This window comes from Carcharhinus amblyrhynchos, chromosome 11, assembly GCF_965287045.1.
Source record: "Carcharhinus amblyrhynchos chromosome 11, sCarAmb.v2.hapA, whole genome shotgun sequence".
NCBI classification, from domain to species: domain Eukaryota; kingdom Metazoa; phylum Chordata; class Chondrichthyes; order Carcharhiniformes; family Carcharhinidae; genus Carcharhinus; species Carcharhinus amblyrhynchos.
This window is the reverse complement of record NC_137334.1, coordinates 11,454,377-11,474,274: the sequence shown is the minus strand read 5'-3', so window position 1 is coordinate 11,474,274 and position 19,898 is coordinate 11,454,377. Positions and strand designations below refer to the sequence as shown.

At 42.3% G+C, this 19,898-nt stretch overlaps 1 protein-coding gene across 2 annotated transcripts in view; it reads right to left on the bottom strand.

Annotated features, from left to right (window-relative positions):
* Positions 1-19,898, bottom strand: part of spag16 (sperm associated antigen 16) — an 846,000-nt gene that overhangs the window by 193,163 nt on the left and 632,939 nt on the right. For both annotated transcript variants that reach the window (XM_080198174.1, XM_080198175.1), the window contains one exon: positions 10,694-10,759. In XM_080198174.1, coding sequence (XP_080054300.1) covers positions 10,694-10,759 — 66 coding nt within the window. The remainder of the gene's footprint in view (positions 1-10,693; positions 10,760-19,898) is intronic.

The following is a 19,898-nucleotide window of genomic DNA, read 5'->3' as shown; positions in this document are numbered from 1 at the left end:
TTCCAAACTTCATCCTGTTGCCGCGAAACTGATTTATGACCTTCTGCCTAATTAAGTTGCTCCACCCAGCAAGCCTCCTGCTGCTGGCGAGGTCGCAAGATTCTACCCCGTGTCTGAGTTGTTCATTTGTATTGCCCTTCACAGATGCTGACTAAACTCCTGGACATTTCCAGCACTTCTTGTTTTGGCTTTCTGCAAAAATATCCTCAGTAACGAACAGTAACAACCTACACAGGGAATCAAGTCTCAGGTAGCCAAAATACTGATGGAATAACAAAGATAAAATGACAAATTTTGCATATCAATATTTATTTCATTTATTTTGTCAACTATAAATGTTAAAATAAAACCAATTGCATGTTTATATAAAGTTATTTCGAACATCACCCCTTATGGTCCATTGCTAGAATGCTAATTCTGATCATGCAATGTCATCAATATAAATTGCAAACAGGAAAGTGAATCATAATGTAACTGCAGCTGCGAACTGACAGACCTGAATCTATATTACTGTCTTTCTTTACCTCACACTATCCAAAAATGCTCTGCTGCCAAATGTAAAAAGATTTTAAAATACTACAGCTTAAATCTGAAGCAATTGTTGAAATTATCAGACACTGTGGCTTTGTTTCAAGTCACAAGATTGTTTTCAGGCCATCTGTTGTAATGGCTATGGGCGATCATTAATAAATCTACCCTTGGGATTCATGGAGTAGCAGCTGCCTTGTTGAGCGAGTGGAGGCTCACCCAATGGGAAGCAGCCAGTGAGGGTTTTAAACCTGTAAATTTACCCAAATTGGAGCTGTCGGTCCCAAGGTGGAGACCACCTGACTGTAAGCCACGAGACTGGCCTTTCCTTTGGTTCGCAATAAAGCGTGACAGTAAAACGGTGTGTGGTTAATTACTACACTGATAGCGAGGAGAAAAATGATTTTCTTCCTCTATCTTTCCCTCTGGACAACCTCTGATCAAGAATTTCTTCGGTGAGAAAAGCCATTATGCCTCTTTTTGGGAAACTCGAGCCCAATGACACCAGTGAAGAAAACTGGTGCTTATATACTGAGCTCATGCTATGTGCTAACAACACTGAAGGAGGTGAAAAGCATAAAGTGATATTATTAACAGCATGTGGGGCCCCAACTCTCAATTTAATAAGAAGGCTGACCTATCCAGATGTCCCTGGCTCAAAAACTTCTAATGAACAGTTAGACATAGTAAAAAACCACTATGGCCTGAAGCCCCTGGTAATTCTTTACAAATAAAAGGCACTGAAGTAGCCCTGGTAACTTATAGACAGCAATCAGTTCATCTCCCACTGGTTGTTGTACGGTGGCACAGACCAACCTTTGTGGGGAGAGTTTGGCTCAACTTGTTGGAGATCTTTGGGCTAGGCATGGGAGATTGTCTGAGATTATCAGTGGATATCTTCGAGTTTTTCAGGAGGGCCTGGGGAAAATAGAAGGAGCCAAGGCCACAGTCTATGTTGACCCCAACGCTGAACCCAGATACTTTAGAGCCAGGCCAATCCATTACTCCATAGTGGACAAGGTGGAAACCAAACTAGGGTATCTCGAAAACTTGGGCATCATAAGGCTGGTTCAATTTGTAGAATGGGTCATGCCTGCTGTCCCTGTTCTTAAATCTGACAGATCGATTTACCTTTGTGGGGACTTTAAACAGATGGTCAGTCGGATCTTCAAACTCTATAGGTACCCTATGCCTGATCTGTACACTAAGTTAACAGTTAGCAAGATGTTCTCCAAATTGGAAATGCACCACACCTATCTCCAACTTGAATTGGACAAGTCCTCTTGGAAATAAGCAGCAATCAACACATGTAAAGAACTCTATGAATGTATCTGTTTTCCTCTTGGGGTCTCATCAGCATGTTCCATCATCTAGAGGGCTATTGGGAATATTTTTCAAGAGCTCTCCAAGGGAGCAGTATACTTAGATGATGTCTTGGTCATGGGGGCTTCAGAACAGGAACATCTGGCCAACTCGGAAGAAATTGGCATGATAGAGGATGGCACGGTAGCACAGTGGTTAGCACTGCAGCTTCACAGCTCCAGGGACCTGGGTCCGATTCCCGTCTTGGGTCACTGTCTGTGTGGACTTTGCACATTCTCCTCGTGTCTGCATAGGTTTCTTCTGGGTGCTCCCGTTTCCTCCCGCAGTCCAAAGATGTGTGGATTAGGTTGATTGGCCATGCTAAAATTGCCCCTTAGTGTGCTGAGATGCATAGGTTAGAGGGATTAGTGGGTAAAATATATAAGGATATGGGGGTGGGGCCTGGGTGGTATTGTGGTCAGTGCAGGCTCGATGGGCCGAATGCCTCTTTCCGTACTGTAGGGTTTCTATGATTCTATGAAGTCCTGCAATGATTTTCCAGGACTGGAAAGGGAGAAATGTGTTTTTCAGGCAGCCAAAGTAACCTATTTAGGTTATTGACTAGGTGGTAAGCAGTTACATTCAGTAGAGGATGAAATAAAGGCTGTCAAGGAGGCACCAACCTCAAGGGATACCAGAAAGGTAAAATCCTTCCTGGGATTTTAATAATTAGTCAATTATTCCAGAAAATTTATCCTGAATTTGGCTTCCATGCTGCCCCCACTTGCATGTCCCACTACAAAAATATCACTGATGGTCTAGGGACACTTCTTCTCAGCTCAAATGTCAGATACTGTCATCCAACTTACTGGCCCATTTTGACCTGAAGGAAGAACTTATTTTGACTAGTAATGCTTCTCTACGTGGGGCTAGTGCAGTGCTATCATATCACTAGAGAAATGGCACGGTGAAGCCCACTGCAGATGCCGAGCAAAAATATCCTCAAATTGAGAAGGAAGGGTTGGCGGTCGTATTGGTGCAAAGAAATTCCATCAACTTGTCTCCGGTTGCTGCTTTTGTGTCATCTTCTGTTGCACACAAACCTGGCTCCTTTACCAGCAGTAGAGGTTATGATGCTCCTGAACTGGAGACTTTACCAGTGTCAGCAAGGCTGGGCTCAAAAAGACCCAACCTTATTTAAAGTTAAGCACGTGATCATACATGGGGGATTCCAAGGATGACCCCCCTGAGGAAATGAAACTCTACCTCACTAAAAAATCTGAACTCAGAGTTGGAGACGGGATCATTCTTTGGGGCCCCGAGTAATTGTTCCACCCTAGGACAACATCCAATATTAATGGAACTACATGATGGCCACCCAGAGTCTCAAAATGAAGATGCTGGCCAGGAGTTATGTCTGGTCACGAGTTATGTCTGGTCACTTAGTTCAGATTCCATCATCATAGACATGGTAAAGCAATGTGATCTGTGCCAGGAAAGTCAAAAACTTCCACCCTCAGCCTCCCTACCCCTATGGGAGAAGCTTGGCAGGCCATGGGAGCGCTTACGTGTTGACTATGCAGGTCCTTTTACTGGTTCTATGTTTTTAATCATAGCGGACGCACTCCAAGTGGTTGGAGATGCACCACATGAGTTCCATGCTCACTTAGACTACGAAAAAGAAATTGTAGCAAAGCTTCAGAATACCGAAAGTCCTGATTTCTGATATGGCATGGCTTTCACTTGCGGTGATTCTCAGAATGTTTTGCTATCCAGTGGTCTGCGACACTCCTGGACTGCAGCTTATCACCTGTCATCAAATGGACTGGCAGAACGGCCGGTTCAAACCTTCAAAAATGATCTAAACAAACAACCAGTGGCATCTATGGAGACTAAACTGGCACAATTTTTGTGATTAGAGGACCACTCTGCACACAACAACAGGTTTATCTCCAGCAGAGCTGTTAATGGAAGAATGGCTTTGTAACAGATTGAGCCTATTATTCCCAAACTTGGTGAAGAAGGTGGAGTCCCAACAGGAAAACCAAAAAGAAAGTTTGATTCCATGAGGGCAGAATAAACTTTTGTGATGGGTGGTCTGGTTCATGTAAGGAACTTTGGGGATGGTCCCAGATGGGTTCCTTGGATGATTATAGAGAAAACAGAACTGATATAAGGTCAAAGTTCAAGGTAAAACCCTAAAATAGCACTGAGACCACCTCAAGGCCAGGAGTCCTTGCCCGAGCCACCCCCACCATTGGCCATGGAGAGAGCCACTGCCACTCTTCAGCTTAAACTCTATACGGTTCCACCAGATAGCAAAGGTGGAGCTGAAGAAGTGGGCCTCTGGGATGAAGTGGAACCTGAGGAGGAATCTGCTTCAATAATTCTATGACATTCCCTCTGAAAAAGAAGGTTCCCTGTTTGGTATACACCGCCTGACCTAGCTCCACCTTCAACAGACAACTACCCGAGTGCCAAGTGCCAAAAAGGACATCCATGCTGGGAGAAACGTGGACATAAAGGAGGAAGAATGTTATGATAGCCATGAAAGCCATGGGCGATCATTATGCATTATGATCCACCCGTGGGCTCTGTGGAGTTCATGCTGCCTTATTGAGCGAGCAAAGGCTCCCTCAATGGGAAGCAGCAGCTGGGGTTCTTACACCTGTAACATTATCTGGACTGGAATTGTAGGTCCTGAGGTAAAGGTTACCTGACTGTAAGGTGCAGGAACGGCCTTTTTCCTTTTGTTCACAATAAAGGAAACCAGTGTGTGACTGAATTACTACACCATCACCCAGAATATTGACTACTGATGTGCTTTTAAGTCACAGTCTACTTAGTAAATGCTAGTAATACTTTTATATTTGTGTGAAGATCATAATTTATTAAATCGAATTCTGCAGAGAACCAATAACCAAATCAATTATGTGAAACAGCAAATATGATAAATCTTAGACGTTATGAGCTGTTCATGCAAATGTTCCTGAGGGGCTGTAAGATTCCAAAAGCAATCACACTGTGAAGTATCATTTTAAAGTCCTTACCCTATAGCTGTGAACAACAGGATACATGAAGTAATGCTTCGCCTATGAATATGAAGGGCAAACTATTCATTGTGGAAAGCAGCTGTGTGTGCTAAATGCTTATTGAAGTAAACAGTTTGCAACACATAGTTACCACAGAAAATAATTTTCCTTTGTATCAGAATTTCCATTTCCTTTAGTGGGAGTTGACAAATAAGGCAATAGATAGAATTAAATGGAGAACAAGCATAGGCAATTCAGCCAAATGGTCCATACCAGTGTTTAAGGTCCTCTCGCACCACTTCCCACCCCTCTTCATCTAATTCTATAAGCATAATCTTCTATTTCTTCCTCCCTCAATCTTTTATCGAGCATTCCTTTAAATATTATTTGCTTTAATTACTCCATATGGCAAAGAATTTCACGTTCTCGTCACTGTCTGAGTAAAGACATTTCTCCTGAACTCTATTAGGTTTAATGATAAATAACTTATATTCATAGTTCCTAGCTTTGGACTTCCCACCATTGAAAGCATCTTTTCTGTGCTTACCCTGTCAAATTCCTTCACAATTATAAGAGGTTACCTTTTAGTTTTCTATTTCCTAGAAAGAGCCTCTGCCTCTTTAATTGTTAATGATAGCACATTACTACTTCTCCAGTCTGGAAATCTATTATTCAGAAACACCAATTGTCTGGACATTTTCTGCACAGGCTTTCAACGTTATTTTAATATTCTGTGGGAGTGGAAACATGGAAAATACAGCATTTGGATAAGTAAAGCTTTTTTGTATCTCTCCTTATAATGTTTTAGCACTGTTTTTATTTTTCAGTTAAATATTTATATCTACAATGTTTTCTGGTTCATATATTTGTGATTTGGCATTCTAATATCATTCTATGGTCCAGAAAATTCCAAAATCTAGAAATAAGTTGTTCCCAAGTATTCTGGAGAGGTGACAGTATATAATTTCTCAGTTCTGCTGTTATCCTTGTAAATCTTTCCACACTCACTCCAGTATCTCCACACCCTTTTTAGCTTTGAAATCAGAACTGTGATATTATATATTTAAAAGGGTTGCATGTTCTCTTTAAGAGCTGATCACACGATTTGATAGTGATGTCATTAGGGTGTTGCCACAGGGCGCTGTCTTACTTTCAGTTTCTACTCTGTGCAGTATAGAGATCATCTCTTTCAAAAAACCTGTTGTATGTTAATTTGAACCTACTTGTGCAAACCACATCCTTTTTCTTTTTTTAAAAACCCACGACCCTAACACAAGGTTGATCACACCAAACATCTGGGGCCTGTAAGATTGCGAGGGGTGAAAAGCAGGATGCAAGCCAAATTTTTCAGCTCTCACGCGCTCTTACCAACTCAACCCCCACCGACCCCCGCCCCCCCGCCCCAATCAACCAGCATGAAGAGCGGTATGATATTCTCTCCCCCACCCCCTTATGGACTACATATCAAGAAAGTAAAGTATGACTTTCTTCAGACATTTTAGGAAAGCTCTAGATGAAGCAGCCAAAAAGACTGACACTATTTTAGAAGCATCACATCCAATGAATGTGACACAATTGAGGTCCTTTCTTAGTAAATTATTAGGGCAAATTTGTTCCTAACTTAGTTATATTACTGAAGCCATTGCATAATTTATTATGTGTGAAACAGTCATGGGACTCAACAACCAAAGCATATGAGGATATCAAACGTACTTTGCAGAAGTCATTGAGTCACAGAGTCATACAGCATAAAGATCCATCAGCCCATCGAGTCTGCACTGACAATAAGAACATAAGAACATAAGAAATAGGAGCAGGAGTAGGCCATCTAGCCCTTCGAGCCTGCCCCGCCATTCAATAAGATCATGGCTGATCTGTTGTGGCTCAGTTCCACTTTCCCGCCCTCTCCCCATAACCCTTAATCCCCTCTCTTATCAAGAACCCATCAACCCGCTTCTTAAAAATATTTAGCGAGGCAGCCTCCACCACTTCAACGGGCAGAGAATTCCAGAGATTCACCACCCTTTGAGTGAAGAAGTTCCTCCTCAACTCCGTTCTAAACTGCCTCCCCTTTATCTTGAGGCTGTGCCCCCTAGTCCTACTGTCTTTTTTGAGCGGGAAGAGTCTCTCCACCTCTATCCTATCCATCCCATTCATCATCTTATACGTCTCAATGAGATCTCCCCTCATTCTTCTAAACTCTAATGAGTACAAGCCTAGTTTATTCAGCCTCTCCTCATAGCTCAATCCCCTCAACTCCGGTATCAGCCTAGTAAACCTCCTCTGCACTCCCTCCAGGGCCAAAATATCCTTGCGCAGGTGCGGCGCCCAAAACTGCACACAGTACTCCAGCTGCGGCCTCACCAATGCCCTATACAGCTGCAGCAAGACCTCCCTACTTTTATATTCAATCCCCCTCGCTATGAAGGCCAGCATCCCATTTGCCTTCCTGACCACTAACTATCACTGAAGTCGCGCTAATTCCATTTTCCAGCACTTGATCTGTATTGTTGAATGTTATGAAATTTCAAGTGCTCATCTAAATACTTTTTTAAGGTTGTAAGGTTTCCAGCTTCCACCAACTTCCCAGGAAGTGCACATGGGATAGCAGATTCTCACCACTCTCTGAGCAATTTTTTTCCCGAAATCCCCTCTGAATCTCCTGTCCCTTAACCTAAAACTATGCCCCCTCATGAGTAACCCCTCAACCAAGGGAAACAGTTGCCTCTTACTCATCTTGTCCATATCCTTCATAATCTTATACACCTCAATATATGTCCCCCTCAGCCTCTTCTGCTCTAAAGGAAACAATGCTATTTAATCTCTCCTAATAGCGCAAATGCTCCATCCCAGGCAACACCCTGGTTAATCTCCTTTTTACCTGCTCTAGTGCAATCACATGCATCCTATAGTGAGCTGGCCAGAACTGCACACAGTAGTCCAGTTGTGGCATAACCAACATTCTATACAGCTTCAACATAACCTTCTTGCTGTTATACTCTATGCCATGACTGATAAAAGCAAGTGTCCCATATGCCTTCCTAAATACCCTATTTACCTTCTCTCCACTTTCAGGGATCTGTGAATAAGTCCCAAAGATCCATCTGTTCCTCTGAGCTTCCGAGTGTCCTGCCATTTATTAAATACCCCTTGTTTTGTTACTTCTTCCAAAATGCATCACCTTGCACTTACCAGGTTTAAATACCACCTGCCTCTGCCCTGCCCATTTGACAAACCCATCTGTATCTTCCTGTAACTTACAACCTCCTTCTTCACTATTAACCACGCTACCAATCTTGGTGTCATCTGCAAAGTTACTTATCATTCCCCCCACATTCTCATCTGTATAATTTATGTATATAACAAAAAAAAGTGACCCAGCACTGAACCTTGCAGTATACTGTTGGATACTGGCCTCCAGTCAGTCAAACAGCTTTCTACCTTTGTGATCTATTACTAAGCCAGTTTCAAATCCATCTCACCAAATCTCCCTGAATTCCATGTGCTTCAAAGATTTGCTTCAAAGACTGGCTGGCAGCAATTGGCAGGTGGGAACTCTGTCCCTAGGTCTTAACCATGGAGAAAGGCCCACCAGTGGTTTCTCAACTAACTGGTTAGCACATGGTTTCTCAGGCCTTCCACAAAGGAGTTAACACAAGTCTTTTGCTGGCTCTCCAGCCAGTAGGTGAATTTCCTGTTGCCTTCACCACAAAATTCTGCCCTGTGTAACAATATCCTTAACTTCTACTCTCTGCTCTCTGTTTGGCAGCTGGCTTGCAATCCAATCTTGGAACAAAGGAACATAGGAACAGGAGTAGACCAGTCAACCTCTCGAGCTTGCTCCGCTATTCAAAGAGATCATGATTGAACTGTAGCCTACTTCCTTACACCTGCCGTTGGCCCACATCTCTTAATGCTTTTGCTTAAAAAACATTATCTTTGTCAGAATTAAAATTAGCAACTGATCTAACATCAACTGCCTTTTGTGAAAGAGAATTCCAAACCTTTACCACTCTTTGTGTGTAGAAGTGTTTCCTAACATCTCTTCTGAGCAGCCTGGTCCTATTTTTTTAAACTATGCACCTAGTTCTAGCATCACCAACCAGTGGAAATAGTTTATTTCTATTTACCCTGTCTTGTCATGTTACTATCTTGAAGACTTTTATCAAATCACCTTTTAACTTCTGAATTCTGCAGAAAACAGGCCAAACCTGAATAACCTCTCTTCATAACTTAATCCTTGAAGTCCAGGTATCATTCTTGTAAACCTATGCTGTACTTTCTCCAAGGCCAGTGGTGCCCAGATCTGCTCACCGTACTCCAAGTGTACCCAGGGTTTTGTATAGCTGCAGCATAACTTCTGCATCTTTATACCCCAATCCTCTAGTATAAAGGCCAGCATTCCATTAGCCTTCATGATTATATTCTGCACCTATACATGGCATTTTAAAGATCTGTGCACCTAAGCTCCCAAGTGTTTTTGGACATCCACTGTATTTAGCTTCATACCAGATAGAAAGTACCTGGTTTATCCTTTTTCAGTCCAAAATGGATAATCTCACATCTGCTTACATTGAAATCCATCTGCCACAGTTTTGCCCATTCACCCAGTCTATCAATATCCCTTTGTAATCTTATGCTGTCACCTACACGGTCTACAATGCTGCCTAACTTAGTGTCATCAGCAAATTTGGTTGTATGACTTTTTATGCCATTATCCAAGTCGTCAATAAATAATCTGAATAATTGAGGCTCTAACACCACTTGTCACATCCTTCCAATTTGAGTGCCTACCCTTCATCACTACTTTCTGTCAGCTGTCCCTCAACCAATGTGCCATGTCAGTAATATGCTCTCGATTCTGTGGGCTTCTAGCTTAGTTAATGGTGTCTTATGTGGGACTTATCAAATGCCTTCTGGAAGTCCATATAAGTAACATCCATAGACATTCCCCTGTCCACTACCTTAGTCACCTCTTCAAAGTATCACTGAGGTTCATTAGGCATGATCTTCCTGTCATGGATCCGTGCTGGCTCTCCCCGATTAACTCAAACATTTCAAGATGTTCACGTTACCCTATTCTTGATTATAAACATGAATAATCTCCCCACCACCGATCTTGAGCTTACTGGTCTGTAATTCTCTGGTTTTCCACTTTCACCCGTCTTAAAAAATTGAATGGCATGAGCAATTTTATAATCCAGAGGGATGGCTCCTGAGTCTAGGGAACTCTGAAAGATTATAGTTAGGGCATCCACTGTATTTTTTCCACTTTCTTTAACACCTTTCAGATGGAAATTGTTCGATCTGGGGATTTGTCACTCTTTAATTCCATTAATTTCTTCATTATCGATGTTTGCTTATGTTAATTTGACTTAGACCCTTTCCCCGATCCACTATTAATTTCCTTGGGGCTTCCAGCACGCTACCCTTCTTTTCTACTGTAAATACTGAGGCAAAGTAATTACGCAACATTTCTATTGCCCTAAAGTTAGTCGTGAGTCTACTATTCATTATTTTATCAATGCTTTTTGAAAACCCAATGGGTAAGATTTTAAGGCCTTGCTTGATCCAACACTGGAAAATCCTGCCCAAGGTCAATGGAGTTTCCCATTGTCCGTTCCTCACCCGCTCTGATTCCCGTGGCGGGCAGAACAGTAGAATTCCAGCAAATATACCACATTTACCGTATTAGCTCTTTGCTCTTTCTGTTACTTCTTCAAAGAATTTAGTAAGGTTGGTCAAGCATAACCTTCATTTTTCAAATGTGTTGACTAATTTGATTATAATTTTGGGTTCTATATAAATAAACATGGACAGGAAGAACTCACCTTCAGGTTAAAGGTGGCATCATTGCAGGAGTGCAGGTGACCGAAGAAAGTTTGAGCGCACAGTCCCTGCAGAATAAAGAAAAAAATACTTTTATGAAGTACTTACTCAACTTTTCAATTATTAGTTTGTGGGTAGGTTGGTAATGATTGAAGTTTGGAATAAAGTCTCTAACTGTACTTAAAATGTGTTGCAGGATAGATGACAGAAAGAGTTTTGCTCACCATTACATAGTCAGATTTCAGCATCTTTTAATTCACATCTACATAGGCTCCCATCTTTCAGAGGCTGGGATGCTTGCTTGTACAAAAGACTGCAATTTGCTGTCTTGCCTGCATTCATTTCCAAATGATAAATCTCAAAAGAAGCCCCAAATGCAGTATTAGATGCTAAACCTGATCAGACTTTTTGGAAAGGCATTAATGGAAGTACCTGCGTCAAACTTAATTGAGTTTAAGGTTTGACAATGAAATGAAAAATACATGAGTAGTGAAGTTGAAAAGCTCTCACTATGTTCTGGAGATGAATCAGAATTTTTCAAAGGCCTGCAGAGCATTAAAATATCACATAATTAAATATAATTTTGGCATTCAGCTTTAGCAATCCAAGGGCTAATTTTAACCATGGTGCTTGCAATTTCCTGAGAGCCTTACATAGAATTTCACAGACTTTATAGCACAGAAACATTTGACCATAAGGTCCATGCTGAGGATTATATGCCACATGAGCCTGCTCCCAACTTACTTCAATCTCTCCATTCTTCCTAATTTCAATATCTGCTTAAAGGACAAAACTACACATAAGAAGGGTAGAACAATTCAGAACTAGAGAAGGTTATCTAAACCTAGGATTCTTACTCATTTCCCAATGAGTACAGGACCCTCCAACTCCAGGTACCGGAGGAAGTAGAGCAAATAGAGGAGAGTGGTTTTACAGACTGTACCCAAAGTCATGGACAGTATCATTTTTTATTTGATGTTCAGTCTCTGCCTGGTCACACATTCATTCAGTGCCCAAAATGGAAACACACATTATACCAGAGCAGGGTAAAATACATGTATTTAAAGAGGTATCTTCTTGCCTGTCAGCTGGGGTGGATCACTCCCAATCCTTCTCCAGTCTGTCCATCTGCTTTGACAGCTGTAACTGCAATTTTTTACACTAAGGGTGGGATTTTCCAGCCCCCATGATTTCTGGCAGAGGAGGAAACTTGCCATCAGCCACAGGCGGGATCTTCTGGTCTACACCATTTTGCATGGCTCAGCCGTTCCACCACTGGGGAACCCGCTGCGAAGGTTGCCTTTGGTGGGAGTGGTATATTCCATCAGCGGGAAGGGCTAGAAATTTCCACTTTAAGAATCTTATTAGCTGTAAATTCACTTTGGCACATCCTGAGGTCATGAAAAATGCAATAAAAAAATGCACGGCTTTCTTTACTATTCTTGCAACGCAAGTTGAATTACTGCTCAGAAAGCTCAGAAAGCAACAGAAGCGCCCCCCTACCCTCAGCAACACAGGAGCTGACATTGATGTTAGTACCAGGGAGATGCTGAAAAAGCTCAACTACGAAGCGACACTTGAGCGATTGTGACTATTTGCATTGAAAGCTAAGGAATTTAATGGAGTTTTTTTTAATTATGGAGGGATTTTTCGAGAGTGAACGGGGATATCAAAGCAAGGGAGAACAGTCAATTCAGATTCACCAGGGTGTTCTCCATACAGCGAAGATGGCTATCAGAAAATTTAACTGAGATGCTCAAAATTATGAGGGAGTTTGGCAGAATATTTTGCAAGAAACATACAGGTGGCTGGAAAACCAGTAACTAGACAAAACAGATGGAAGATGATTGACAAAAGAACCAGAGGGGATATGAAGAGAATTTGTTTTACTCAGTGAATTGGAAAGATCTGGAAAGCACCACCTGAGAGGGTGGAGGAAAAGATTCAAAAGCAGCTATCAAAGAGAGCTACATAAATACCGAGAAAGGAGAAGTTTGCAGGATTTTGGGGAAAGAGCAGGGACTTGGGACAAACTAGACAGCTGTTTCAGGAATAAAAACAGAAAAACAGATAAACTCAGCCCGTCTGGCAGCGCCTGTGGAGAGAAACAGAGTTAACGTTTTAGATCTAAATGATCCTTTCTCAGAACTCAGAACCGAGGACTACATTTTATCAGCCCCTGGTTTGTGGAAACAGAGGAAGGAGGGGATCAGAAATGGGCATCTGGTTTGCATAATTAAGTTTCCTGTATGAGCTAGTTGATGTTCTGGCAACATTTTACCAGTCGTGAGGTAACCCCAGCTGTGTGGGGAAGACTGTCAGCTTCGCTGTTTCATGGAGATGGCCTCTTCATGGCAGCCCAGAGACTCCGTGACCCAAAGAATGCCACGGGTCAGGAAGGCTCCTCCTACAGCCCCGATAGGCTATCTGGAGAGATTTTCTCTCTGCTCAATGCGATCTTCCTATGTCAGCTTCATAAGTTTAATTTTTATACACCTGTTCGTGGGCACTTCCATTTTAAGGCACTTCCTTAGTTCTGCTGCCTGCCTCAGCAGTGGCATTGCAAAACTTCAGAGCCCCTCTGATTGGGCTTGCAGCATCAGAAGCCCACTCACCATCCTTAATTCAACAGGAAAGTCATCTGTGTAAAGTCTCGGAGCCAGTTACACTGCTGGCAATGTGGCCTCCACACCTGCTTTTTGGTCTGGCGTTGGGGTCCCAATGTTAATTGTATACAAACTCTGCAGGTGGAGAACATTGATTGAGTAGTTACTTGAGCACAGGTAGAGAGACACTCACTGCCACTGGGGCAAGAGTTGAGATAGGAGCTATAAATTAGTATTGTTTCATTCTGTGAATATTATCCATACTGAGAAAAGATTTGTTCTGGTTTCATCTTTCAATTGGCTATCAGGTGTTAAACAACCAAAGGCCAATAAAATCCAGTCCTCAAAGACCTGGCACAGACACAATGGAATGAATGGCCTCCCTCTGTCTGATTCTACAATGACATGGAGAGGCGCGATAGATATGAAAAGAGATATTGAGCAGCAACATTGGTTTATGTGTGGGAAAGTGGCAAGAAATCAGCGTACACCTGGATCATGTTTCCATCAAACCAGCAATCTGCAAACACTGATCAGCTATATGATCAGTAGCAGTACCAGAGTGAAGCCAGGATGAACTTGCCTATTCCTTCTGGCTCCAAATTAAGGCCTACTAAAAACAAAAATCATTTCTTTTCACCAAGGCTTCCAGCAGCCCCTTTAAGCACTGCTGATAAGACCACAGCTAACCCAGTTTATCTGAGCACAGCACATGCTCCAAATGTTCCTTCCAGTTTCAGCAGCAGAGTCCTAATGGAAGCAATAGATCCCACAATAAGCATCCTTAAAGGACTAATGTACATGTCAAAACACTTAGAAGTTGCTGGGTTCCAATTTGACAACCAACGTACTTCAGGAGAAAGATCGGACAGGTGAAATTTCCACCCAAAATCTATCTCTCAAGCACTCGTGTAGCACAGGCCAGTTTTTCCTCTTGTGCCAATGTCCCTTGGAGCAACAAAAGCTTCAAGATTTAATCAGGGCTTTTAAAACAATGGGAGCATTTGACAAAATAAATAAGGAAAGGCTATTTCCACAGATTGGGCAGCCAGTGAAGAGAGGTCATTCATTCCAAATTGTTTCTAAGAGAATGGGTGAATGAGATGGGCGGCATGGTGGCATAGTGGTTAGCACTGTTGCCTCACAGCACCAGGGACCCAGGTTCAATTCCAGCCTCAGGTCACTGTCTGTGTGGTGTTTGCACACTCTCCCCATGTCTGTGTGGGTCTCCTATGGGTGCTCCAGTTTCCCCCCACACTTCAAAGATGTGCAGGTTAGACGGATTGACCATGCTAAATTGCCCCTTAGTGTCAGGAGGATTAGTTGGGATAAATAGGTGGGGTTATGAGGATGTGGCCTGGATGGGATTGTGATCGGTGCAGACTCAATGGGCTAAATGGCCTCCTTCTGCACTGTAGGGATTCCATGATTGAGATGCTGGAAGAATGCTCTTTGTGCAATGGGTTATTGGAGCATGCAACACCACTGAATAAAGTTGAGGCAAACCTATCACAGGTGAAAATGGAAAATTATTTGCATGGTAGGCATGGCGGGCATGGCGGGCACAATTGGGTTAGTTTTGAAATACAAATGAATGACATAGACACAATGGCTCAAATGGTCTTTTTCTGTGCCAGAAACCTCTTGGCTTTTCTGCTCATCATTTTAAGTCTGACCAAATTGAGGTCTCATCCTGTTTAGCCTCTCTGTCCAGTCTGAGCCATCTCTCCATCATGGATCCAGTAAGATTACATCCGTTGATCCGTAATCCCGATCACATAAAAGACATGTCCTTGAGGTGACTGTGGGCTGAGAATTTGTCCTTATGTACGTAGCTTCATTTTAATTTTTAAGTGGCTCAATTTGAAATTAGCCCACCAGACAAGCTTTAGTCTTAATCAAGCTGAGGGAAGGTTATTATAAAAACTACTGCTGGAAGTTACTTTGGTAAAAATGATAAAATTATTAACTAAATTACAGGGAGAAAGATTAAAAGTAGATAAGGATAAAAAGGTACTTAAAGATGAAATTTCACATCAGTTGCTGTGTGATATCCTTGCAGACCTGTTTCTTGAACCCCTTTTTTCCAAAATAAAGGGGTTGAAAGTTAAGGTTGGGTTTAGCAGCTGTGAGAGTATTGCAATAGACAATTCCCCACTAGTTCTGCAGGTTCAATACTTGCAGATTGTCTAGACTTTTTCAACAAAACAGTGATTGACTTCTTAATCCTTTCCTCTTTGCCAAGAAACCCCTCGCTATTCACAAACAGACTTTATACAGTTCCAAAACTTAATTCCAAACTCTTGAACTATACTTCATATTAGCTATTGAGTGGGATTTTATGACCTCATCACACTCGTTTTGCAGAGGCAGTGGCAGGACGAGAGAGCGGAGACCTCGGCAATTCCGCAAGTGAGTGTCCTTTGATCAACTGTTGGAAATTGTCTACCACTCTGGCTCTGAAAAGAAACAGTGCGCCACCTGTGACATTTGATGCAGGACCTGGTACTTCAGGGTTCAGGGGAACCCACTCCCAGTGGCTGTGAAAGTGACAGTTGCCTTAAACTTTTGAGGCATCAGGTCTTTCCAGACCGCCAGAGACCTTTGTGACATCTCACAATTATCCATCCATAAGTGTGTGAAGGAGGTCACGGATGCCCTGTATGCTCGGATTGGCCAGTATATTAAATTGACTTAGGGCAGACCCAGCAGGAAGCCCGGGCTGCAACATTCACGGCCATCATGGGGACACCAAATGCACAGGGGGCTATAGACGCCACCCACATTGCCCTCAAGGCCCTGATGAAAAATCCTGGAAGATTCATGAATAGGAAGGGCTTCCATTCAATCAATGTGTGACCATCAACTGCATGTTTGTGCCAGACACCCTGGCACCATACATGATAGCTTTATATTGAGGAGCTCCGATATCCTGGAAGTCTTTGAGGAGCACCTCAAGGTGCAGGGATGGCTCATGGGGGACATGAGATACCCGCTTCAGGCTTGGCTTGTAGGCCGGAGGCTGAGGCGGAGACCCGAGATAATAAGGCCCACATTGCCACCCGGTCAAAAACGGAGTGGTACATAGGGTTCCTCAAAATGCACTTCAGGTGTCTGGACCACTGTGGTGGGGCCCTCCAATATAACCCCCTGATATCATCCCGGAGCAGGTTGGGGGGGGGGGGGGCAGCAATGGGTGGGATGAAGGGAATCTCTCCTGCGTTCTGGGGAAGCTGTGACAGATGTTGTAAGTCTCTGCCAATGTGCTAATGCAAGCCACATGCTGTAGTCAGCAATTCATTTGAGCGCGTTGGTTTTCACAGCAGCAGCGACAGGGCGTTGAGGGGCCTCCCCCACTGAGATCAACATGCAGGGTCCCTCCAGCAACCATGGAGATAAGTTCAATCCTGTTGAAGGCTAATCAGAGACAAGTTAGTCTGAGTTGTAGAGCGAAATAATATTTATTGGTGCCAATAAAAGTGCCTTCAAAATAAAAGCTAATCTAAAAACATGTGAACATGAGACTTTAAAGTGCCTAAATATTCTATCTAACTCGTGTTCTCTTTCACTCCCCATTTATGGGCCATTACAACTTCTTAACCTTATGTGGCCTACTACCATATTTCCTAGGTGCCTAGGGGCTTTTGAATAAAGGAATGGAAGGTGGATTTAGATATGTAGGATAATGTGGTTCATGGGAGGAGGGAGGTATGTAGCAGAGAAAAGACAGCTTTCTGTTATGGCTGGGTTTGTTTAAAGACAGAGCTATGCAAGCTGCTCTCTCCCCAAATTCTATCTTAAAGTTTCATGGCTGTTTACACTCCTTATAGCAAGTATATTTATAGTTAACTGTATTTAAAGTGGTTTTTAAGTCTGGAAGAAGAATGTTGCTTATTGGAACTAGAATAGTTAGAAATTAGAATTGTTTTTTCCATGTTTAAAGATTGTTCAAATGGGCAATAGTTAGGCTGCTTCATTTGTTATAATTATAGTTAAACTGTGTTATTAAATAAAGCTTGTTTTACTATTAAAAAATCTATAATTTGTCAGCAGAATTATTTCTAGAGAGAAGCATCCTTTCCTCACATTTATGCCAAAACAGAAAAATGAGGTAGTCTGGCTTCCTAACATAATTTGGGATTCTAGTCTAAGGCCCTAACAGTATATAAACATAAAGTGATTGTATTATTATGACACAGGAGGACATTCCACATTGACTCCATGGCACCCTCTGCACGGCAATCCACTCAATCCCATTTCCCCACTCTACTCCAAAAGCCCTGCAAATTTATTTCTTCATGTGCCTATCCAATTTCCCTTTAAAATCAATGATCAACTCCCGTCAATGGGTGATGGGTTCCAGGTGATTACCACGCTTTGTGTAAAAATGTTCTTTTCACATTCCTGTTGCATCACTTGCTGAAAATCTTAAATCTATATTCCCTAGTTCTTTTATGACAGCTAGTGGAAACAGCTTTTCTTTGCCTTATGACGAACTCTGCACTTTGCAAGAAGCCTGCATTTGTGAAACATCCGTTTAATTTAAAATGAAATTAAGCTGGTTCTGAGAAAACAATTACTAATTGGATTTCTTGGCTGCGAGGTCATTTCTGAGAGGTGACCTGTGACTCAAAGTTGCTATGGAGATGAGATCTGGGTAACCAAATAAGGTAATTAAAACCTAATTGGTGGTATCATGTTTCAGTCTGTTGTGTTGCAGGGGGAAAAATAAACTCACACACAATGTCTGGCATTGAGGAGAAGCAAACAGAATTTTTTAATGAAAAAGCCAGTTTTGTGTTTGGGAATAAGAAGAAATTGGAACTCCTGGAGCTCTTGGGAAGCAATATATGAATGAGCTAAGAGAGACAATCACCTAAAAACAGTGTGAATAGCTCAGGGATGCTAACAATCAGAGGCGACCCCGGTTGTGAACCAGGGTATGGTTGGTTGAAAAGGATCTCTAAAAAGTTACGCCCGAGGACTGTTATGACCCAAGGGAGAGGGAGTTCATAGATGTGTGCCTTGTCAGTTTTAATTATAACTGGGGACCTCATAGAATTAAGGTTGCAAGTGAAAGCTATTCGAAGGTAAAATCCAGCAAGTGGCAAAAATTAGAGATCCTTTGTAGAAGAAGTAGAGTTGGGATTGTACATGGTACCATATATATGCTGGGATTGTTGCTGACAATAGTTCTGAGACCTTTCTTTGTTGCATGGTTAATTTCATGCTGATATTAGCTTCAACTATTGCAGTAAAAGTTTAAAAAATATGGGGTTTTGTCTATTGGATCTTTAAGGGATTCCTTTACTTTTGGGTTACCGGTCTTTATGAGATGGCAACAGTCTATCTTAAATCTGCCATAATCTTCTACACCTTTTTCCAGTTTTCCACCATCTTTGCTCCAAGGGGAACATAGCCATCTTCTCCAACCTAATCTTGTAAGTAAAATCCCTCATCCCTGGAACCATTCTGGTAAATTTCCTTTCTACTCTCTCAAGGACCCTCATATCCTTCCTAAAGTGTTGTGACAAGAAAATAATGCAATATTCTAGCTGTGACCTAACCAAAGCTTTGTAAACATCAGCATGATTTGCCAGCATTTGTACTCAATACCCAATACCTAAAATCCCATATGCTTTGTCAAACACTCTCAGTACATCCTGCAGCCTTCAAAGATGCACAGGTCCCTCTTTAGAAATGTGCCATTAAGAATATATTTCCTCTTCCTATTCCTTCTGCCAAAATGCATCACACTTTTCTGCATCCAATTCCATGCAACAAGTGTCTGCCCATTCTGCTGGTCCATCGATGTCCTCAGTATATTTCTTGGTATCTGCAAAGGTAAACATGTTCATGTCTGAGTGTCCCAGTAATAATTCTTCTTCTCTGAGCCTATGCTCTTTCTCCTCAATCCCTCATCTCCTCCAGTTCTATCCACAGTCTCTCAGACTTTCCCTTATGTTGTATAGAATTATATTACATGCAAAGCACGGAAACAAGTCATTTGGTCCAACAGGTTTACCCTGATGTTAATGCTTTACATTAGTTTCCGCCCACCTTTTTCATACAAACCGATCAGGATTACCTTCTACGCCTTTCTTTCTCATATGTTTATCTTGTCTCCCCATAAAGAGAAAGAATTTCTGCAACTATCATGCACCTTTGAAACAGGCTCCTCGGATCCAGGGGTATGAGACACAAACGGAAACAGGGAAAAGAACATATTGAAAAGGAGAGAGATATGTAGAGGCAAAACATGAAGGTGGAAATACAGGAAATATGGAAAGCATAGACCTGAATTGCATGCGCAACTTGCGTGAACAGCAGGCAGGACTGGTGAGAGAGGTTTGGGGCATCATACTTTACTATTGAGGCTGTGATGCCGCAGTAGGCTCATGGTTGTGTGGGTTGGTTGGAGGTGGTGACCATGGACTCTATAGGCATGCATAGCCAGAAAAAATGTTGAATCAAAGCTTCCCTGGTGACCCTGCCTCCCTGGTGTCCCTGATTTCAGCCTCACCATCCTCGCCATCTGGATGCCCGGGTCCTGCATCTGAGTCATCATAGCTTTCCTCATCTGAAACAAGTATACCTGCCT